The sequence below is a fragment of the Malus domestica genome, chromosome 16 (genome assembly GCF_042453785.1).
Source record: "Malus domestica chromosome 16, GDT2T_hap1".
NCBI lineage: Eukaryota > Viridiplantae > Streptophyta > Magnoliopsida > Rosales > Rosaceae > Malus > Malus domestica.
The window spans coordinates 6,219,461-6,239,032 of NC_091676.1; the positions used below are offsets into that span (position 1 = coordinate 6,219,461).

At 35.5% G+C, this 19,572-nt stretch overlaps 3 protein-coding genes across 4 annotated transcripts; 2 read left to right on the forward strand and 1 right to left on the reverse strand.

Moving 5' to 3' along the window:
- Nucleotides 1-1,768: 1,768 nt before the first annotated feature.
- Nucleotides 1,769-3,319, forward strand: LOC139192663 (uncharacterized). Its single transcript, XM_070814978.1, has one exon. The coding sequence runs from the start codon at nucleotides 2,127-2,129 to the stop codon at nucleotides 3,120-3,122; it is 996 nt and encodes a 331-aa protein (XP_070671079.1). The 5' UTR covers nucleotides 1,769-2,126; the 3' UTR covers nucleotides 3,123-3,319.
- Nucleotides 3,320-10,292: 6,973 nt separating this feature from the next.
- LOC103403000 (uncharacterized) lies at nucleotides 10,293-11,270 on the forward strand. Its single transcript, XM_070815913.1, has one exon. It carries the CDS (start codon nucleotides 10,293-10,295, stop codon nucleotides 11,268-11,270), a length of 978 nt encoding a protein of 325 aa, XP_070672014.1.
- Nucleotides 11,271-11,315: 45 nt separating this feature from the next.
- Nucleotides 11,316-14,829, reverse strand: LOC103403001 (spermidine synthase 1-like). Of its 2 annotated transcripts, none has more exons than XM_008341795.4 (9): nucleotides 14,490-14,829; nucleotides 13,528-13,604; nucleotides 13,312-13,434; nucleotides 13,020-13,124; nucleotides 12,693-12,765; nucleotides 12,525-12,596; nucleotides 12,242-12,437; nucleotides 11,711-11,822; nucleotides 11,316-11,620 (listed from the first exon to the last, which is right to left on the reverse strand). In XM_008341795.4, exons 1-9 carry the CDS (start codon nucleotides 14,671-14,673, stop codon nucleotides 11,555-11,557), a joined length of 1,008 nt encoding a protein of 335 aa, XP_008340017.1. In that variant the 5' UTR covers nucleotides 14,674-14,829; the 3' UTR covers nucleotides 11,316-11,554.
- Between the last annotated feature and the right edge of the window lie 4,743 nt (nucleotides 14,830-19,572).

The following is a 19,572-nucleotide window of genomic DNA, read 5'->3' on the forward strand; positions in this document are numbered from 1 at the left end:
TCCAAACATATTACGAGCGGCAAGTGCTTATGTTTTCACTTTGTAAATCTATACTCACGTGTAGAGTGAGGGACTGAAACTTCAATTTTAAAAAGAAGAAGACTCAATTTAAAAGAAAAAAATGGTCCCAAACGGGAGGGAAGGACTTTTTTAAGGGAATTTTAACAAAACACTTCTGGTACTGTTCACTTTTAACGAAAATAACATTTTTACTTTAAAAAGTCACTCCTGATACTATTCACTTACAACACTTTTTTGTCATTTTGATTAAAATTCAAAGTTTTCAAGCTATTTTCATTACTTTTTCTCTTTTTTAAAAGGTTGTGTGTTTCTTGTGATCATGTGGGTTGTACACGTGATTTGGTAACGCAACTGCAAAATGTGGGATTTAATGAGCTGAAAAGATACAGCCTAATGATATTTCTCTTTACTTGTAAATAAAAAGTTTTAAGTTTGAATATCGTGAATTGCGAGATCACAATTAATTTATTCTCCCATATATTGTATTAACATTTTTGCTGCAACTTTTTAGTTCATTTGGAAGTGGAGCTTCAAGATCTGTATTTTCATCACGAGTTTCAGATTCCACGTTAGCACATTGGGCCTCCTTAGTCCAGAATGCTTTGGAAACAAATGGGCTACCATATTTCTTACTTTGGGCTTTATCATTAGACCTGTTTTCTTTTGGGCTCAAATATGCAGAAGTCGGGCAACAAATGACCAAATAATAAAGCCATGTTAAAGATGTGATGTACCAACCACTCAGGATTACGATTCAATAGTATTTCTCTTCATTTACAAGTGAGAGGTTTTAATATAAATATATTAATATATTTAAAAATGTGATGCACCATTCTGGTTAGTTTTTTTTGAACAAACGATATTATTTAAACTCGGTGTGGGCTAAGTCTCACAATAGGTAAGCAATAATAATGTAGTTCAAATTCACCTTTGACAAAAATCAAACCTAAGACCTCTCACTTACAAGTGAAGAGAAATACCACTAAATCTTAGTACTAAGTGGAACCATTCTGATTAGTTAAACCTAACAATTACTCCCCTAAGAGAACTTTTAACGATTGAGGGCTCGTTCGGGGCTTTTTCTGTCGAAAAAAACTATGCTCATAAGTTCATAAAAGTGTTTTTTAAGAAGCATATTGAAACCCTTATTGGGTGTCTTCAAATTATGATTTAGAAGGATTTAAAGAGATTTTTTAGAACCATGGTGCAGTCAACTAGGATTGCAAAGGAGGATTTTAAAAGACTTTGAAATCATGGTGCAATCAATGCATCGAAATCTAAGTGTAGTTGACTAGAATTCTAAAAGACTTTTAAAGAGTTCATACAAATCTATAGATATTCAAAAAGTCATATATTTTGAAGGACTTCATTGAATAAGAGATTTTATAGGATTTCAGAATATTGATATGCATAAAAAAAAAGGCTATAAAGAATCCCACCTCCACCTGTAGGATTTCAAGATTTCCTTTCATTTAAGGAAACTTTAACGAAATAGTCCTTATACTGTTCACTTTAACGAAAAACCACATTTTGAAATTAAAAAACCAACGTTCTTGGTTGGCCCTCCCTTTCAAGAGATGATGCATCAGTAAAAGTCTTGTGACATCACCCTCATTCCTTTGCTCCTCAATTCTTATATACCAATCGTCATGCCGCTCCAAAAGAGCTTTGTAAGGTCCACGTTAAATTTCAAGTGCTTCCTAAGTAAACCTTTGTATTTGCTTTCACTTAATGGTCTAAAAAAACGGTTTCTCAATAATTTTTCCTTCGTTTTTCGGACAATGTTAAGTCAAATGTCAATGGGTGGAAGCTGAAACCTCATTACCCAACAGGTATAGTATCATTGTCAAATACCAACCAAGCCAATGACTTGATGCCCATTGTGTTGAAACCAAACCAAGTCTTCTCAATCCATTGTGATTGACTTGCTCAATAAATCTTTTTAGATGAGAAGTGCTTTCCGTAAATTTCATTTTTAATCATGCATACTTGTTTATTTCCGGCATTTGGATTGAAAACAAATACGCTTGGACGGAAATCACTTCCTCTTCATATAATTAAGGAAGCATCCCCTGCTTAATTTGTAGCTGGTGAAGGTTGTTGATATGGAAAGCAGCCATATCATGGTGAAGCAAAAGTTAGGGTTCTTTGACATACTGAAACAACCTCTAATCTTAACCTACAAGAATACCCACTTTATTCTGCTCACCTCTCTCACCTCTCTCCCTCTCTTCTGCTTCTTACTCTACTATGAACTATTGCTCCAGAAAACCCTGGTCCGAATCTCGGAATTCGTACGCCATCAACACCCCGATTCCTTCGGGTACCATTGGCAAACACTGCTCCATACAGCCACAAGAACGATCGTTATATTTTCCAACAGCTTGATCCAACTGGGAATTCTCTACCTTGTGCCTTTTCGTCTCCTAGAGCTTTGCTCCGTTTATGTCACCGTTGATTTGGCATCAAAGATCCATCGTCCAGAGCGAAAACCGGCAATCAGAGCCGGTTTGAGAGGCACCGTCGTCACGTCCATCTGGGTTCTTTTCTTCTCAACTTGTACTCTACTTGGATCAACATGGTTAGCATCAATCTACTACGTAATACTGAGGAACTTAGGGGGTAAATATAATATGTATTTTGGAGTGTTTTATAGGGCAGCTTGTATGGCATTGCTAGCAAAATATTTAGAATGGAGCTCTATATGGAACATGGCAATTGTGATTTCAGTACTGGAGGATAAACATGGAGCCAATGCATTGATGCTCTCAGCTTCTCTAATCAGAGGTAGCGAGCGGCGACGGTGTCAAGGACTTGTTATTTCACTCGTCTTCTCTGTTTTCGGACTCGTTTTAAGAGGGTCGTGCTGGTTTTTCGCATGCTGTGGAAGGAGGAACGGAGTTGTTGCTCATGCGGGAGTTTTCTGCATCTTGAATGTGATGAAGTGGGTTGTCTTCGTGGTTTACTTCAACAGCTGCAAAAGGCAGAGCTTGTGGAGGAAAGGAGGCGGTAAAGCTTTCGGAGACAATGGTTGGAATGCCAAAACGGCGTATGAGGTTTGTGTTCCGCCAGACGACGGACTTGATGTCCGGACCTGTTGAAAAGTCACGCATTTGCAGGAAAATATGATCTAATTTAAGATTAAATGGAGGCAAAAACAAGATTTCATATATATAACCATCTCTGTAACTAGTCATTAGGAAAGACGATCTTCGAAAACACTGTTGATATCACTACTGCAGCTCCAATAATCCCAATTGGGAACAGCAATTCAAATATCAAATTATTCCATGGTCCATTGCTCTGGATTAAACTAGTTCAACTACGCTTAAGCAGGTGCTCGGCAACAACAAATCTGCTTGTTGGATGCTACTGAAAGTGTTCCTCACTTTGCTTTTGCGTCAATCACCTTCTTCGCAAAAGAAGGTTAGTACCTTTCTGTCATAATTCTTTCACTTTATTTTTTATTAGTTGAATGCTTTGAACACAATTCTGCACTAGTGTATTTCTTTCTAGTTGCATAGTTTATTGGTATGCATGTTTTTAATGGCTTCATCACCCTCGGGTGTCGGCCAGCACGTGTCTGCCCTGATATTTGGGGATATCGGGTTTGGAGCGTGTCAGAATATACATATGAGGATAGTTAATTTCATCTCTCTTGTTATGTGATTAAGTAGCGTATAAGGGTGACAAAAACAAAAAAATATACAACCGGAGATAGCTAAGGACCTGTTTGGTATCCTATTACAAAAATTTCGTCATTTCTGAAAGCACTTTTTAAGAACATCTATTGAAACAACTTCAAAAACTTGTTTGGTATGAAATTTAAAATGATTTCAAATCTTAAACCTTAAACTGTAAAAAAGATCCAAAGATAAGGAGTCGGAGGAGAGGGAGAAAGAGGAGACAAGAGAGAAAGAAAAAAAGAAGAAGAGAGGATCAGAGGAGAGAAATAGGAGATAGAGAGGAGGAAAGAGAATGAAGAGGGAAGATCAAAGGAGGGAGAGACAAAGTGGAGAGAGAAAGAAGAAAAAAAAGAGATATAGATATCCATAGTGAGAAGGAAGGAGAAAAAAAAAAGAGTGAGCTTTAACTTTAAAAACTCTAAAAATTTGCTTTTGGTGTTAAAAAAAAAACTATTTTCTTAAGTTAGACTTGAGTTCAGTTTTTTAAAATATTCATAACTAACAAGTTTTTAAAGCCTAAAACTTGAAAGATGTTTTTCAATTTAAAAAACTGAATTCAAATAGAGTACCAAACATAATTTAAAAATCTCATTCTGATTTGGGACCATTTACTTTGGATCAAAGATACATGAAAGGAAAATGAATGGTAGCCAGGTTGAGTGTGTCAACAAACCATATTGAATTTAGGGGGGCACCCTTGATACATTCATCTTGGTCATTTTCTTATCAACAATTTTTGTATAATACTTGGACTAATATCTAAGTATCAATCTTCTACTTGGGAATAATGTGTTGTGATACTGTTGATCCTAAAAACTATCAAGCCTACATGGCATGCATGCCGAGTAATTAATAAGCTAACTACGTCATTCAGTTGTGTGCTGGGCGTGCCAACTTATTGACCAAGCTTGGCCGGGGAGTAAAATGTGTTGATGTTGCATTGAGCGCGCTGCTGACTTCTTGATCTTGCAATTGCGACTAAGGAAGGAACACGTCTAGGCCTTCGGGTTCTAGAGCCTGGAGACAAGCTACTAGATTTGCGAAGTTCAATATCAAATTCGATTTTCAATGTGCCGAATGTAGTAACCTAGTAACACCTCACTTCACCGAGAAGGTTGATGAGATGACCTCTACCAACAAGAACTCAAAAATTCTTGTACCGAGACTTGGATAGGTAATCAATCGGCCGAGAAACAATGTTGTTTATCCAAACTAAAGATGCTCCTTAATCGGCTGACTCTACGGTTCCATTGTTGTTTATCCAAACTGAAGATGTCGCCAGTTGCCTTTACAGTGTTGTTTATCCAAACTGAAGATGTGTCGGCGGGAAGAAGAAAATAAAAATCTCAAGATTGTTGAGAGGTTTCGCGTAGAGCGAGAGTTTGTGCATGACAGTTTGTGTGTTGAATTGGAGGGGCTTTCCCGTTGCCACTGCCTTTGTATTTATAGGTTTCATTTTTTGCCTACCACGGCCTAGTAACTTTGTAAAGTTCAATCGGGATTTTACCACCTTCTCCACATAATATGCGACATCAAAATCCCAAATCCCTGATGTAGACCACATGCATTTGTGATAATGGCCCCAAGAAACAATTCTGATATTTGATGGTATCGTACCATGCATAGGACAATACTTGGGTACTCACTGGCGAGTACCCAATTTACTGACTTCATAATGTGGGCCAATGAGGATAGGCCAACCTGTCTTATCTAAAACCATCCCAAACATTGGTTATCTTTGTAACCAAACATCAATCATCTCCCTCACCCTCAAGCTTTGTTTTCTCCGTGCACCCCAACAACAACCCCATCAAAAAGGACTGGAGTGGGATCAATGCCAATGAGGACTAGGTGGGACATCGTCAAAGAGACGGTTGATGTTGGACTCACCGACAAATAGAATGGTTGGGGTAGTTGAGGTCGTCGAATGAGATATGGGTGGAGTTAGGGTTGCTGGTAGGGTTCAAATCGGTTCCGTTTTTTGCCGAAACCAAACCAAAATTTCGGTTCAGTTCTTTTTTTTCGGTTACGTTTTTTTTTTTTCAAAAATTGAAATTTAAAATTTTAACATCTCCAACACAATCATAACATAAGTTAAACTTGACAAATGCATAAAGATGTAGCTACTCTCCTTAACATCACCAATTTTACCTCTAGAAACTTCAAAGTGTGTAGCAACTTAAACATTTGACTGTTAAATGTGCTTCAACCATTAAAACAATGAATATTGTGGTGAACTGAGGAATCTAGTTGGTGTCCTAGGTTTTATGGAGTTCACGCTTGCGCTGTGAGGATCCAAATTGTTGTAAAATCTTGTGTGTTCCACTGGATATTCCTTTGGAAGTAAAATAAGATCACACAGAACAGTGAATAAATTTAAGGGAAAGTTTAAAGCAACTGGTGCATGAGAATAAAATTGCTTGAATATTGGCAAAATCACTTGAATAAACTAGGGTGAAAGAAAAGAAGGGGAAAAAAATAATAGGTTAGGGTTTAGAGTTTCTAAAGGTTTTTTTTTAAATATTTTTGGCTTAAAGTTTGGCAACGCATTGGGCTTACAACTTGGGTTTAGAAAATAATACCCAAAACATGTAATTAAATAAATAATAATAATTTAATTAATTTGGTTTGGTTCAGTTCGGTTTCCAGACCACCGAAACTGAACTGAACCAAAATAATTCGGTTCAGTTCGGTTTTTTCAATTTGGTTCGGTTCTTTCGATTTCGGTTTGGTTTGGTTTTTTATTTTTTTCGGTTTTCGATTTTTTGAACCCACCCCTAGTTGTTGGGGAAGTAAGGGATTTGAGCGAGCTCGCCGATGAAGAAAAGGTTTGGGGGTGGGCTCGCTTGAGAAGAAAGGGATTGGGGTGGGCTCATCGGAGAACTAAGGGATTTAAAGTTGGTCTCGCCAGAGAAGATAGGTGTTGGTCTCACCGAGGAGCAGAGAGGCGAAATTGCCGGAGAAGAGAGTGGGTTGTCTGCACGGCAAGAAGGGAGGAATGAGATGGTGCTTGTTTGGTTACGAAAATAGGAAGAGTTTGGGGTGAAATTCATTTGACATGTGTTAAATTTGTATTGGGCCATGTAGGATAGTCAGTAAGTTGAGTATTCTCCAGTGAGTACCCAATTATTGTCCCCATGCATATCCTTCCCTCATTGCTACGTGCTTTATTGGAGGACTTATCCATCTGTTTGTGTAAAACTTTATTAGCCTATTGTCCTCCTTCCTTATCTTTTGCATAGCACCAATCTAATCCAAAGATTGGTTTTAATATTTAAATGCCTAAATCGCAGTTTATGTGGATCTCTATAGTCCAAATTCCCATGCAACAATGACATTCCAATTTGCATCATTATCTTGACTTCATCATCATCCCAAAACCATACATCCTGCACCATGCTGCTCCAATCTAATAACAAGAACCCCAAGTCCATTTGAACTGTACTGCTTGCTTGGAAATATAATTTGCATCTTATCTATCCTGTTTAAGAATATGCCAAGACAATTCATATTAAAAGATAATTATTATGATAAAAACCATAATATTATCATTTAATAACAAAATTATCTTGATTTTTCCATCCGACGGTTGAAAGTTATGCTCACTCAATAATCTTGATTGCACAGGCCGATGATGTAATTTTGGGTCCAAACAGATACCCATGGGTCTAAATTTCAAGAAAAACTTGTGCATGATTTTGTTTGTCAATAAACCTTTTTGAATGGCACTACAATCTTTGCCAGGACAAATCTTAAATATAATCTTTTATTTATTATCTTTATATTTAAACTCATAACTTTCTCTTAAAGGAAAATATAAAAGGTGAAAACGGCATTAGAGGATATTGATTGCAGATATAGAAAGCGAAAACAACAGTAAAGGATACAATTAGTTGCTGTGTCACTAGAGTGCATTTAATTTTGAATTTTGGTGAACTTGTGTCACATTCATCTTGGTCTTTTCTTATCAACTTGTCTAGACCTTGGATTATGATTTTTTAGTTTTTTTTTTTTTTGAGAAACAGACAAATAGATACTTTTAATAAAAATAAATAAAATTGGGAGACACTAAAAATCATAAGAGAATGCCTTATGATCTTCTGTTATCGCACATTTGAATGAGAGGATGTAATAAGAAGTGACAACTTAAGTGAGGCAGTTTATATTTCTGTAATGATCATCTAGTGCATTTAAGATCCTGTTGCCTAATGTTTTGCAGTTCATTCTAAAAATTGAATACATAATTTTTTTATTTTTAAACTCTCTCTCAGAGAAGTTTAGAATTAACGACTATTTACATAGAATAAACTTGGAAATTGGAGGTTCCAAATTCCAACTTTTTTTTTTTCAAGCGAAAATTCTAAATTTATATGTTTATGAACATGTCAAGTTATAAATTCTGACTTTTGTTAAAATTTCAAGTTTATTTCTCTCATCCAAACATATTACGAGCGGCAAGTGCTTATGTTTTCACTTTGTAAATCTATCCTCACGTGTAGAGTGAGGGACTAAAACTTCAATTTTAAAAAGAAGAAGACTCAACTTAAAAGAAAAATATGGTCCCAAACGGGAGGGAAGGACTTTTTTTAAGAGAATTTTAACGAAACATTTCCAGTACTGTTCACTTTTAACGAAAATAACATCTTTACTTTTAAAAAGTCACTCCTGATACTATTCACTTACAACACTTTTTTGTCATTTTGATTAAAATTCAAAGTTTTCAAGCACTTTTCATTAGTTTTTCTCTTTTTTAAAGGGTTGTGTGTTTCTTGTGATCACGTGGGTTGTACATGTGATTTGGTAACGCAACTGCAAAATGTGGGATTTAATGAGCTGAAAAGATACAGCCTAATGATATTTCTCTTTACTTGTAAATAAGAAGTTTTAAGTTTGAATATCGTGAATTGCGAGATCACAATTAATTTATTCTCCCATATATTGTATTAACATTTTTGCTGCAACTTTTTAGTTCATTTGGAAGTGGAGCTTCAAGATCTGTATTTTCATCACGAGTTTCAGATTCCACATTAGCTCATTGGGCCTCCTTAGTCCAGAATGCTTTGGAAACAATTGGGCTACCATATTTCTTACTTTGGGCTTTATCATAATACCTGTTTTCTTTTGGGCTCAAATATGCAGAAGTCGGGCAACAAATGACCAAATAATAAAGCCATGTTAAAGATGTGATGTACCAACCACTCAGGATTACGATTCAATAGTATTTCTCTTCAGTTACAAGTGAGAGATTTTAATATAAATATATTAATATATTTAAAAATGTGATGCACCATTCTGGTTAGTATTTTTTGAACAAACGATATTATTTAAACTCGGTGTGGGCTAAGTCTCACAATAGGTAAGCAATAATAATGTAGTTCAAATTCACCTTTGACAAAAATCAAACCTAAGACCTCTCACTTACAAGTGAAGAGAAATACCACTAAATCTTAGTAGTAAGTGGAACCATTCTGATTAGTTAAACCTAACAATTACTCCCCTAAGAGAACTTTTAACGATTAAGGGCTCGTTCGGGGCTTTTTCTGTCGAAAAAAACTATGTTCATAAGTTCATAAAAGTGTTTTTTAAGAAGCATATTGAAACCCTTATTGGGTGTCGTCAAATTATGATTTAGAAGGATTTTAAGAGATTTTTAGAACCATGGTAGGTGTAGTCAACTAGGATTGCAAAGGAGGATTTTAAAAGACTTTGAAATCATGCTGCAATCAATGCATCGAAATCTAAGTGTAGTTGACTAGAATTCTAAAAGACTTTTAAAGAGTTCATACAAATCTATAGATATTCAAAAAGTCATACATTTTGAAGGACTTCATTGAATAAGAGATTTTATAGGATTTCAGAATATTGATATGCATAAAAAAAAAAAAGGCTATAAAGAATCCCACCTCCACCCGTAGGATTTCAAGATTTCCTTTCATTTAAGGAAACTTTAACGAAATAGTCCTTATACTGTTCATTTTAACGAAAAACCACATTTTGAAATTAAAAAACCAACGTTCTTGGTTGGCCCTCCCTTTCAAGAGATGATGCATCAGTAAAAGTCTTGTGACATCACCCTCATTCCTTTGCTCCTCAATTCTTATATACCAATCGTCATGCTGCTCCAAAAGAGCTTTGTAAGGTCCACGTTAAATTTCAAGTGCTTCCTAAGTAAACCTTTGTATTTGCTTTCACTTATGGTCTAAAAACCGGTTTCTCAATAATTTTTCCTTCGTTTTTCTGACAATGTTAAGTCAAATGTCAACGGGTGGAAGCTGAAACCTCATTACCCAACAGGTATAGTATCATTGTCAAATACCAACCAAGCCAATGACTTGATGCACACTGTGTTGAAGCCAAACCAAGTCTTCTCAATCCATTGTGATTGACTTGCTCAATAAATCTTTTTACATGAGAAGTGCTTTCCGTAAATTCCATTTTTAATCATGCACACTTGTTTATTTCCGGCATTTGGATTGAAAACAAATACGCTTGGACGGAAATCACTTCCTCTTCATATAATTAAGGAAGCATCCCCTGCATAATTTGTAGCTGGTGAAGGTTGTTGATATGGAAAGCAACCATATCATGGTGAAGCAAAAGTTAGGGTTCTTTGACATACTGAAACAACCTCTAATCTTAACCTACAAGAATACCCACTTTATTCTGCTCACCTCTCTCACCTCTCTCCCTCTCTTCTGCTTCTTACTCTACTATGAACTATTGCTCCAGAAAACCCTGGTCCGAATCTCGGAATTCGTACGCCATCAACACCCCGATTCCTTCGGGTACCATTGGCAAACACTGCTCCATACAGCCACAAGAACGATCGTTATATTTTCCAACAGCTTGATCCAACTGGGAATTCTCTACCTTGTGCCTTTTCGTCTCCTAGAGCTTTGCTCCGTTTATGTCACCGTTGATTTGGCATCAAAGATCCATCGTCCAGAGCGAAAACCGGCAATCAGAGCCGGTTTGAGAGGCACCGTCGTCACGTCCATCTGGGTTCTTTTCTTCTCAACTTGTACTCTACTTGGATCAACATGGTTAGCATCAATCTACTACGTAATACTGAGGAACTTAGGGGGTAAATATAATATGTATTTTGGAGTGTTTTATAGGGCAGCTTGTATGGCATTGCTAGCAAAATATTTAGAATGGAGCTCTATATGGAACATGGCAATTGTGATTTCAGTACTGGAGGATAAACATGGAGCCAATGCATTGATGCTCTCAGCTTCTCTAATCAGAGGTAGCGAGCGGCGACGGTGTCAAGGACTTGTTATTTCACTCGTCTTCTCTGTTTTCGGACTCGCTTTAAGAGGGTCGTGCTGGTTTTTCGCATGCTGTGGAAGGAGGAACGGAGTTGTTGCTCATGCGGGAGTTTTCTGCATCTTGAATGTGATGAAGTGGGTTGTCTTCGTGGTTTACTTCAACAGCTGCAAAAGGCAGAGCTTGTGGAGGAAAGGAGGCGGTAAAGCTTTCGGAGACAATGGTTGGAATGCCAAAACGGCGTATGAGGTTTGTGTTCCGCCAGACGACGGACTTGATGTCCGGACCTGTTGAAAAGTCACGCATTTGCAGGAAAATATGATCTAATTTAAGATTAAATGGAGGCAAAAACAAGATTTCATATATATAACCATCTCTGTAACTAGTCATTAGGAAAGACGATCTTCGAAAACACTGTTGATATCACTACTGCAGCTCCAATAATCCCAATTGGGAACAGCAATTCAAATATCAAATTATTCCATGGTCCATTGCTCTGGATTAAACTATTTCAACTACGCATAAGCAGGTGCTCGGCAACAACAAATCTGCTTGTTGGATGCTACTGAAAGTGTTCCTCACTTTGCTTTTGCGTCAATCACCTTCTTCGCAAAAGATGGTAGACAGAAAGCAGCTGTATGAATCTGAAAATGAGAGAGAAAAAAGTTCAATCTGAGAGACATAGGGATCATGCTGACGGAGCTCAACGAAAACAAGAAAAAGCAAAATCACACCTCTGAGTTGTAAAATTTTAAGGGTCGTTTTGATGCATCAATTGAATTCACAGGGTGCTTAAAATCCACAGCAGGTCCCTCGGTAGAACAAAGCATAAAACCAATCACCCCACTGAAACAGAAATGAAAGGCAAAAACAGAAGTAAGATAAGAGCATTTCCAATCGGGTTTAATGACGGACCAGCAAACCAACATAGATAATTAATATTCTACTACATACAGCACAACACAAAGTTGTGATAATGGAAGAAAATTTATAACTGATGGCCTTGTAGGTGATAGAATTATCGCTTTCAGAAAAAACAAACAACAGATTAAGCTAACTCTGGAAAAAATATGGTGGTCTCTAAGTCACATGTTGCACACGTTTGAAACCATTAGCTGTGATACCATACCACCTAGTATATTGCAAAATGAAAAAAAAACCGCAATTAAACAAGTTATAAACACAAATGTGGTCATGCAGGCACATCCTTGTACACCTGTTTGTGTGTACATGAGAAAGAGAGAGAGAGAGAGAGAGAGAGATACCTTGGATATGTAGGGACTGTAGTCCATGCATAGTTGACAGAGCCTTTGAATACCTCACGACAGTTTTCCACAATATCCTCAATGATGTCCATGTGAAGCCATATACTTTCTGCCTGTGTACACACAACTCCTCCTGGACGAAGAGCATTAGCTACTGTCTGGAAAAAGGGCTTCTCAAAAAGTTCTTTCGCAGGACCTGATTGAAGACAAACATTAAAACCAGTAAACTCACAACTCTCATCTTTCTATTGGGAGTGAGATGCATGTAGTTTCTTATTAATACCTATTGGGTCAGAAGAGTCCACTATTACTGCATCATAAGTTCCTGCAGGAACGGCCTTCAAAAACGCAACTCCTACGGTATTAAGAGAAAGTTTATGAGCAAGTCATTTGCAAGAAACGAAATGAAAGGCAAGAAAAATTAGACAGACGAAGAACAAGCTGATCTTACCATCACCAACATGAAGTGAGACCCGTGGGTCATCGTATCCAATAGCTACATCAGGGAAAAACTGTTTAGACACCTGGAATGCAGAAGAATAATAAATCTGTTATCATTTCATCCGATAAAATTCAGAAGTCTCTAGTCCTATTGTGCATATTGACAGACGCTATGTCAAATGAGAACCACATGGTAACATGCATGTTCCAGTCAAAGCAAATTCATTCGAGTAACGAATTGATGTGTAAACAAAATATTTCACTAGCTACTTTGAATAATCGATACATTAAAATTAACAAACAGAACAAGCCCAAAGATATCATCATTATTACTTACATCAACCACCATCTTATCGATCTCACATATATCAATCTTCTCAACTGAAGCATAGCGAGCCACTTCCCGCAGTACCCCACCATCTCCCCCACCAATAACCAAAACCTAAAGAAAACCAATTTGGAAAGATGATTAATAGACAGAACCGATTGTAAACAGAAACAGGGTTCATCAAAGTATTAGACTTCAAAAATGACTCACAATGCTCAAACAACTCACAGTTTATTGTTTAAAAAACAATAGTCAAAGCACAGTTTTAGTAAATGGTAGTTCAACAGAATACAACATTAACCTTCTTTGGGTTTGGAATTGAGCAGAGTGGGAGATGAGTGATCATTTCTTGATAGGCACATTCATCCCTTTCAGTTAACTGAATCACCCCATCTAAGACAAGAACCTTTCCATATGTCGCTGACTGTAAACAGAAATCGTGGAATCAATTGAGACAATTAGAAATAGACGTGAATAGAAAAAGTAACACTAACATCTTCTGAGAAACGTCAATTACCTGGAAGACCATCACATTCTGATAGTCGGACTTTCCTTGAAACAAAATCTTCTCTATCTTCAAGGAGTGTGCCTCTCCTGCATAATATCATGTATAAATCAATTTCCATACAATATGCCGTCTAGTTCTATAATCAGTCTACCAAACAATGGGAAGATACAATAAACAATCAACAAAACACCGATTAATCCTTGTTCTCATTTGCTAAGCATCCGATTGTTAATCTTATGATTTAAACATCAAGCAATACACACTATAACTTGAACAAACAATTGATGAGAAATTATTCGCTAGAGTTAGAAAGAGTGCAAATTGCAGCATGTGACCATCCTTGCAAGTGACCCATAACCGCTACGCATTGCAACATCAAGCAGTATACCTTGCATTCCAACACTTGATGACATATAAGAAAGCAGGGGAGTGAAATTTATCATATGCTCTATATCCTATAGGCTATAATTCCTGGGTTTGGAATACCATAGACCCCGAATCTAGAACTTCACGAAAAAGGCAATCGAACACAGATTTTCGTGGAACATAAGGCCCAGACGTAGACTAAAACAATGCCGAAAATCGACGTGAAAACCTAATGTGACTTTGGAGAAAGAAACGCTATAATTATCAACACGAACCGAGCACATGAACTAATAAATGTGTTTGAATATCTAACAAAAAACTGAATAATCAATATTACTCTAACCAACCAATAAGTGGTCCATATAAAATGGCATAATCTATTAGTTTCAGCCTAAACTGTTATTCTGTGCAAAAACCCATTTCCAAGATTTCATTAGCAAGCATTAATCCCCAACAGGCATACAAACAACGATTCAGAAAACCCACCAATGGTTTCATAAAATTTATAGCTATAAATACACTATTTGGAAACTTTCCCACAATTTCTGAGCTTCCAAACACAAGTTATTGCGACAAAATAAATGGGAATGGAAGAGAAAACCAACCTGGCCACATTGGGCTAATCTCAGAAAACCAGCCGGGAATAACAGCGGAGACAGAATCCGGCTCCTTGCCACCGTCAGTCTCCATGGACACGGCTGAAGCAGCAGCTTCCGCGCCGTTCTCTTCTTCCTCCCTGGGCCTCTTCAAGGGCAAATCAGCAGACCCCACCACAATCTCGTCCGCCATAGCCAAACGCACCAAAGGAATGAACCAACGAAACCTAAGGAGGCGATATGAATGAGCGAGCCGCCAGCGAGCGAGTTTCCAAGCGGTTTAAGGACACTCTGAGACAGGGACCACACAGTCTCGGTTCTGGCTGGTTTATATGGACTTGGATTCTCTGCCCTTTCGATGCCCTTCCCGTGCCCTGTTTGTGTGATCACGGTTAAGCCACGTCAATATTTTATATTACTATTTTTTTTTATCTTATTATTTTTATAAAAAACAATATAAAATATTAGCATGGATTAACCGTGACCATACAAAACAGGAGGGCACGAAAAAGGCACCGAAATGGGAGGGCAGAGAATCCAAGTTCGGTTTATATAATGCCACGAATATTAATTTATTCTTTAATAATTAATTATGTTAACTCAGGTTATTAAATTTAATTAAAATATTGTTTGGTAAATTAATCGGGTGCAACACAAAAAGAGTGTGACTTTCAATGTGATTATTACTAGAAACTACGAGCTGGTGGTTCAGTGGTAAATGACAGATTATGAGGTTTCCTTAAAATAAAAAACTGGAGGTTTTGGGTTCGAAATCCGATGCTGGTGTGAAAGTCAGACTTGTGGCCAGGAGAAGGCTAAAATACCTCTATGAGTCTTCCCGGCCCCAGAAGGGTAAATAACCGTAACTTGCCACCAGTTATCCCCTTTAAAAAAAAAAAGTGATTGCCACTATATGTAGTATTACCGTTTTACTCATATTATAAATGTAAAAATTTATATAAATGATTGAAAGTGGCTCTAAAAGAGATATTATGTAAGACTCGTTTGATATACTTTAGAAATTGCTGAAAACGTTTTTGAAAGAAATATTTTTTGAATCAATTCTTAATAAAACTCAAGTAAATACTGAAAAAAATACTTTAATGCTTCTTACAAAAAGCATATAAAACCGATGTTTCTACAGTAAATATTTTAAGTATTTTTAAAATCTATATTATTTTATCTCAACATATTTTCGATCATTTTAAAATCAACTACAAACGATCCCATAAAGAAAAGTTTTCACAAAAAGAATCGAATTGTTGTGCTTAGTAGCGACGCGGTTGGCTGTGCGCTTTGCTTTTGCTTTTGCTTTTCTTTCCCACTTTCGGACTTTCTCTATGACTCTGATTATAGTTATTTATTATTTATTCTTTTGTTTTTCTGGAGGTACAATATAAAATGATAAGGTTCTCAATTAGGGTTTTATGAATTCGGCTTTTTGTTTTTGTTGGAAAAAACAAATATTCCCCAGAATATGATATCTCTGACGCGCTTGATCTTTGCGCAATAAACGTCCTTCTTTTGTGGGTATTTTACCAATCTTGCCACTGATTTTTTTTTTTTTTTTTTTTTTAACTTTTTGTTTTCTGCAATATAAAGTGAAGAAATTATTCGAATAATTGAGGTAGGCGGTGGCTTTGTATGGCTGGTTGCTGTGATTTGGTTGTGTTTTTAGTTATTGGGCGACAGGGCACACATTAGGTGTGGGGGCAGCAAGGATTAGGATAGTAGAGTTTTTGTTAATACAACGATATATTACTTGCATTAAGGGTACATACGTAATTGAATCTATAATTTCACTTATAAATAGAGAGTAATACCATTAAACCGTAACATTAAGTAGCATGAATAAACAAAATGTTAAAACATGAAAAATTATAATTGTTATTAATGGACTTTGAACAAAAGACACAAGTGTAAAACAAGAAAAAAATATAGTTACCTTATTTGGTGGAAAATTTTATGTGTGCTGATCACACAATCACACGATGTTTGTTATGCTTATATTATAATACGAGTGGATGATAAAGTTGATATGTCATTGATCAAAGATAAAAAAAAACCAGCATATCCACATGTTATAACATAAATGAATTGTTATATGGACGCTAAAAAATAACTATCATGCAATTTTTTTTCTAATTTTTTTTTCACTTGAAGAAAAATACAATGATCTAGAGTGTTAATATATACAATAACCAGTCTCTATTTGATTTTGGAAACTACTTAAGTGTGAAATTTGCGGACTAAATGAGAATAATTAAGTTGGAGAAATTGTTTGGCCATTGTGTTTTGAGTAGAAAGTTGAGTGGTGCAGTTTCAGTAAACAAAGTAGAAAAGCAAACCCTACATATCTTTCGGCCACAGCATCAATTAACAGTTGAGAAATGTTAAGGCGACTCTGTAAAAAATGGAACTCTTTCATGGATCCTCTGTCATCTCACAATTAAACGTTAATTTTCCACTATAAACATTGTGGTAAAACATGAGTTGAGAGATGAATCCATGGAGAATCTCCTTCACATTTCTCTTAACAGTTTATACGACAAAGATAACGAAACAGGATGAAACGAGACACGAAAAATGAGTGCAAGTGCTATAATTAGACAAAACAAAGTCCATGGACTAAAGTAAGATTTTGTATAAAGTAATGTGTCATAACTAAAAAAAAAAACTTTATTTATTTATTTATTGAGAAAATCAATTAATTTTTTCATGTGTAAACCACACGTGTTGAAAATTTATGATTTATTTGGAAGTGCTTTTACAATGATTAGAAGCACTTTTGATGACCAATTCTTAGTAAAAAGCAAATGAGTCTTGAAAAAACATTTTATTGTTTCTTGCAAGAAGCAGATAACTGACGCTTCTTTAAAAAATAACTTACTTTTAGAATCCAAAAATGTTTACTCAAAAAACGTTTTCAATCATTTTAAAAGCAGTTTTAAACAACCCCGAATTGGTAGTGTACCTAAATTACGCAGATAATGATAGCTTCTGGATCGAGATCGATCAGCCTCAGATGGCAATGATGCGTGTGATGTGAACACATTGTTGCGTACTGATAACATGCGGGCGATTGCTTTCACTGTTATCTGGTCTGTCATATGTATGCAATATGCATGCAGCCATGCACGCAGGATTGGGATATATATATATATATATATCAAATTTGGGTCCGATAGCCAATTCCTCTGAAAATTGAAATCATTTCCGCAAAATCTCAGGTGCCCTAGGCCTAATGCGCTGCAATTTTGAGCCGTTAGATCAATCTTAACGGTGAATATTTTAAACAAACTCTCTCAGATGATCAGATCACCATCTCTTTTCCTTCTCTCTGTGAAATAACCCAGCCCTCCCCTCCCTCTCTCTCCTTCTTTCTCCCGGTGGCGACCGTCTCCTCTCTAGGGCCGTCTTTGAGATTTCGAGGGCTCTATGAGAAATTTATAAAATAGCCCATTTTTAAGATAGTTTTTATTTTTTTTGAAGTAGGACAATATATTGGTACTATAAAATAATAACTTAAATCAAAACAACCTTTAGGACTCATTGATTGTAAGTTTACAAATGTTATTAAATTAGTAAAAAGAGTTACAAACATAACCTTCACTAAATAATAAAAAACAATTCAATCTTAAGCAACCAAATAAAGAAAAAAAAAGCTTCAAAAACTCTAACTTTAAAGTTTCACTTGAATATATAACATTATTATATAATAAAACTGAAAAGAAAATCGTTTTTTAAGATGTTGTTATTGGCACTCCTACTATCTCATTGTGCACTTCAAATTTTTATATTTAGAAAGAAAAAAAATTACTTATAAAAAGTACACTATAAGATTTTAAAATACTAATAAAAGTATATTTTTAATATATAACATTATTACATATAAATATAAGATACCAAAAATTTTTGCGGGCTCTTCAAATTTGAAGACCCTGTGCAATTGAACATTTCGCTCCCCCTCAACACCACCTCGGCTTCCTCCTATTCTTTCTCTTAGTCCATCACGACGGATCTGCCATCGAGGATCACGTCTGCTACCAAGGAGTTTCTTTCTCTTGTTTGATGTACAAATCCAAGAGATTTTAATTTTTGGTTGAATTAGATTTCTAATTGCTTTTGGGACGTGGTGCCTGATATGAACAAAATGGGATAATCATTTGTTAACAATTTTTTCTTCTTTTGGTTAATTTTTCTTATTCTGGTGGAATCCTAAGTTTTCAAATTTTTCCTTTTGATTCCTCTCTCACCCTTTAGAGATAACTGTAAAAGAAAACATAGTTAGATACAATTTAATTTTAGATAATTCCTACAATTTAGCAATGATTACCTACAATTAAAATATTTTTGTTCTCAAAACGGTTATAAGTATTTTTAAAACCAACGTACCAATATAAAATTTATTTTAATATATTAAGAGAAAATAGGATGGACAACAATATTGATATGTTTCAAATTAAACGTACCAACCAATGATTTTTATAAAAGCAAATCCAACATTTGGAAGAAAAAACAAACTGTTTGAAAACAAAAAATTTAATATTTTTAGGACAAAAAATTTATATTGATCATAAAAACATTTTTGGAAAAAAAGATAATAGATTAATAGAGTTAATAACTAATATCCCCACCAAATTAAAAAAATAATAATAAAAAAAAGCTTGAAAACTTTGAGTTTTAACGATAAGGACAAAATAATGAGTAAAGTGAATGATAGCAGAATTGACTTTTTGGTGTCAAAAATATGGTTTTTCGTTAAGTGAATAGTAACATGAGCTTTTTGTTAAAGTTTCCTAAAAAAATGCATCAAACAATTAAAATGATAAATTTAGAAATTAATAATTAGCAATTTAATTTAAAAAAACAATAGTAATATATGTAAGTAAATACAAAAAATACTGAGTTGGCTATTGGTCACAGCAGTTAAATTAGATCATGAAAATGCACAAAGTTTAGTCGAAAAGATATGAAAATTGTAAAAAATTCTAATTTTCTCCTTATTTTTCATGAAGTATTATGAACTGAGAAGTTTTATACCCAAGGGACTGATATAGAGAAATTTCACTATTTTATTTTGTCTTTTTAT